The sequence below is a fragment of the Rhinopithecus bieti genome, unplaced genomic scaffold (genome assembly GCF_001698545.2).
Source record: "Rhinopithecus bieti isolate Rb0 unplaced genomic scaffold, ASM169854v2 scaffold_33065, whole genome shotgun sequence".
Taxonomy (NCBI): Eukaryota; Metazoa; Chordata; class Mammalia; order Primates; family Cercopithecidae; genus Rhinopithecus; species Rhinopithecus bieti.
In genome coordinates this window covers 263,526-266,829 of record NW_016814114.1, presented here as the reverse complement: position 1 = coordinate 266,829, position 3,304 = coordinate 263,526, and the positions used below count along the sequence as shown (strand labels likewise).

The 3,304-nt window shown below is 38.2% G+C and overlaps 1 protein-coding gene across 1 annotated transcript in view; it reads right to left on the bottom strand.

Annotated features, from left to right (window-relative positions):
• The window catches only part of OLFM3 (olfactomedin 3), a 216,318-nt gene extending 214,054 nt beyond the window's left edge, over positions 1 to 2,264 (bottom strand). Inside the window, exon 1 of the mRNA XM_017849862.1 lies at positions 1,777 to 2,264. Within this exon, the coding sequence (XP_017705351.1) occupies positions 1,777 to 1,845 (69 nt within the window). The 5' untranslated portion in view covers positions 1,846 to 2,264. The remainder of the gene's footprint in view (positions 1 to 1,776) is intronic.
• Positions 2,265 to 3,304: the final 1,040 nt, after the last annotated feature.

The following is a 3,304-nucleotide window of genomic DNA, read 5'->3' as shown; positions in this document are numbered from 1 at the left end:
GACCAAAGATGCATGCTTATTATAAAATTTGTCTTCATATTTAACAGAAAATTATCTATATATTTAATTTTGGAAAGAAAGGGGTGCAAACAGTGAAGATATTTATGCATCAAAAATACCAGACAAATCAAATCACACACAAAATTGTTAATGAAGCTCTACATTTCTGAATTTATTTTAAAGAAAACAAATAAAACTCACTTTAAGTCAAGTGACTTTTTCTGCAGTAACTTAGTGATTAACTTTGCTTTAAAAAATGTTCTACCAAGAATATTCCCAAATCAGATATATAATGGAATGTATTCAAAAGTTTTAAGCAATATATAATATAAAAAGAGTGGCAATGGATAGAATGTGTCACTACAGGGTGCAGAGTCAAGAAGAAGAAAAAATAAATATAAAACAAAATCAACACTTTTCCTAAGTATAAAATGCTTTAAAGTTACACCTTAGTATATAAAATATGCCTTTAAGATTATTAAGATGACATTCACACAGTGTGAAGCATTTACATCAATAATACCAGTACAATCAAAGCTTTAAAATAAAATGAGTTTATTCTTATCAGGTCCCTCTAAATATGAAAGAGTACAGAAATGATTACAAATATATATGACATGATTCTAAGTTTTAACTGTATACTATATTAGGCCTACAAATATCACAACCACAGTATTAAATTATGCTTTATTACATCTTAGTCCTATTCAGTAATGAAAGGAAACTTAATTTGTCTACACTGCACACATGATGTAAAGCTTTAAAAATAACTTTATAATATTCCAAAATATAGCTTTTATTAGTTTTATAGCATGGAATCATTCTTCCTGTAGTGTCAAATTGCTGTTGGCCAGTTAAATAAGTAAAAAAATAAATTGTATCTCTTAGTCTTTTTCACCAGGTGGCTTATCTCTTATTCCCTATCATTGTGATTTTCTTAGAAGCTTTCAAATTATCTCACTTTGTCATCAAGACTTCTCAGACATCGTTGAAAATATTTGTCCATATTTTCCTGCCTTTTTATCAAAGGAGTTTAGCGTTCACTTTAATTGCCAGTACTAGATAATTTTCAGAGTTCAACATCTACGAGCTAGCTCATCCTTCCTATTGCCCTCCTTGGTTTGTTAAGGTTCTCACTTTCTGTTTCTTAACACTGATAATCAGAACTTCCTCAGTGCCCCCTAATTTTCTTAATGAAAAGAAACAAACAAACACAAGCTGCTTTCACCAACGCCTCTCAGCCATGGCAGAGAGTATAGCTCTGCTGCTCTGCCATGTGTGTTACAAGCAGCATCCCAAATGTTTTGGACACAAACCGCAGCACGTCTGCGATGGGAGTATTATTGACCAGGATCAGCTGGAAAACGCTTCCCTGCTTTCAACAAAGAAACGGTTCACCATGTCCTAATACGTGTTTATAAATTGCATTGTTTCTACTGCAAACTCCTTTGCATTACCCGTCCGGCTTCAAAAGAGAGCATTAAGCAGTTGGACACGGAATAAGCGAAATTCCCCGGAGAGCCGCATTGCCAGCTGCCCATGCACATTATATTTTCTCCTGGTCCCTCCCCCCCGCGCGGTAGGACTCTACCTTGAGGAGCTATTCCTCTGGTAGTTCACCTTGTTATCTTCCAGGCTGTGGGGATATGCCAGGCACCATAAGGTAGCTGAAAGAGCTGTCTCTCGTGCCGTTTTTGACATATTTATTTGCATTTTTGTTAGGTTTGTTACATATTGCACATATATTTCAAACAAGACTCAAAATATTGTTCATACCTTGGAAGGATCTAAGCCGGCAAGCAAAGACAGCAGCAGGAGGTTGAGAAGGTTGGACGTCGCCCGCATTCTGATCTGGGTTTTTGCCCCCTCTTTACTCTCTTTTATGTAGGCACTCCACTCACTGCAGAGACCTTTCCCTCGTCAGTTGCACTTTCTGCCTGCCAGTCAGAGCAGAGTGGAAGCAGAGGCGGCGGCAGCAGCAGTAGCAATAACAGCAGCAGCGGCAGCGGCGGCAGCCGCCCTGGGGGGCGATCATTCCGCAGGCATTCTCAGAGCTAGGAGTCCGGGAGCTCAAGAGAGTGGGTTGGGCTGCAGTGGGCGCTGGCCGCCGTGCTGAAGCGCCTCCAACCCGCGCGCCCCAGTTTACCCTCTCCTCCGCTGCTATATAGCCAGCCTACCTCAAAAGTTTTGACCCAAGGAATAGATAAAGGGAGTAACTGCTGAGAGAGGTGTGGAGACCTGGACAACGGATATGACATCACTACAGCTCCTGGGGGTTTCGGGGGGATATTTTGCAGGGAATTTGTTAACCGAACAAGGATTGACTCTCGTGCTCCAGTTCAGCATTTGCCGGCAACTTGAGCTGCAGAGAAGTAAAGAGTCAGCTAAATACAGGATTATGAAACAAATAGTGCACTGGAACCTTCTGCTGTCATTGACAGAGGACTTGACATTGTATTTAGTGCTTTAAACAAAGTTTGCAGTGCAGTCTATCAGTGTGTGTTTGTCATCCAAGGCACACGATTTTCAGCTGTTATAGATAGATAAATGTGGTAATTTATTGATGTGTACAGTCATTTGTGAATAGCTTATTGAAATTATATGTTTTGGTTACGTATTGATGTGTATCTATCTATCTATCTAGGGATTTTGGTCATCTGAAAACACTATGCATAAATAAATAAAGAGACTTATATTCTTCTTTTAGTTATAAATGGTATATTCCATTAGTGTTCCCCCAACTGAAACAGTCCCACCACCCCATATGCACAGCCATACCTGGAAATATAGTTTTTCTATCGGTCTGACTTGCATTTTTACTTGAGGAAGAATTCACTGATAGATGGATAGTGGGATGGGAAAAGTGACTATTTCTAAGCTTTCAAACACTTCTGTAATCTAGGGCTCAAGAAAAGACAGAATACCTGCTTCACAAGAGCAAAGAAAGGGTAAATGGCAAACTCTCTTACCCTGCATCATTCAACCTTACTTAAGCAATTTCATTTCTTTGAATGTAAAAAAAGTGTTCTCAATAATATAAAAAGGAAGAAGTTGGTAGCCACACTGAAATATCCCTCTCATACAATTATGTCTTTAATATTTCCATCTTCTGTTGATTTTTCTAGAAATTATACTTCCTAAGGGTTAAAATATATAAACAGGGGCTGTGGACATTGCTTCCTTTTACTTCCACATTTAAAAGACAATGAATTGAGATATCAGACACATACCGAGTACAAAATCTCCAACAATCTTTCACGGAATATATATCGTATTTTTAAATATAAGAAATCCTAATTAAGAC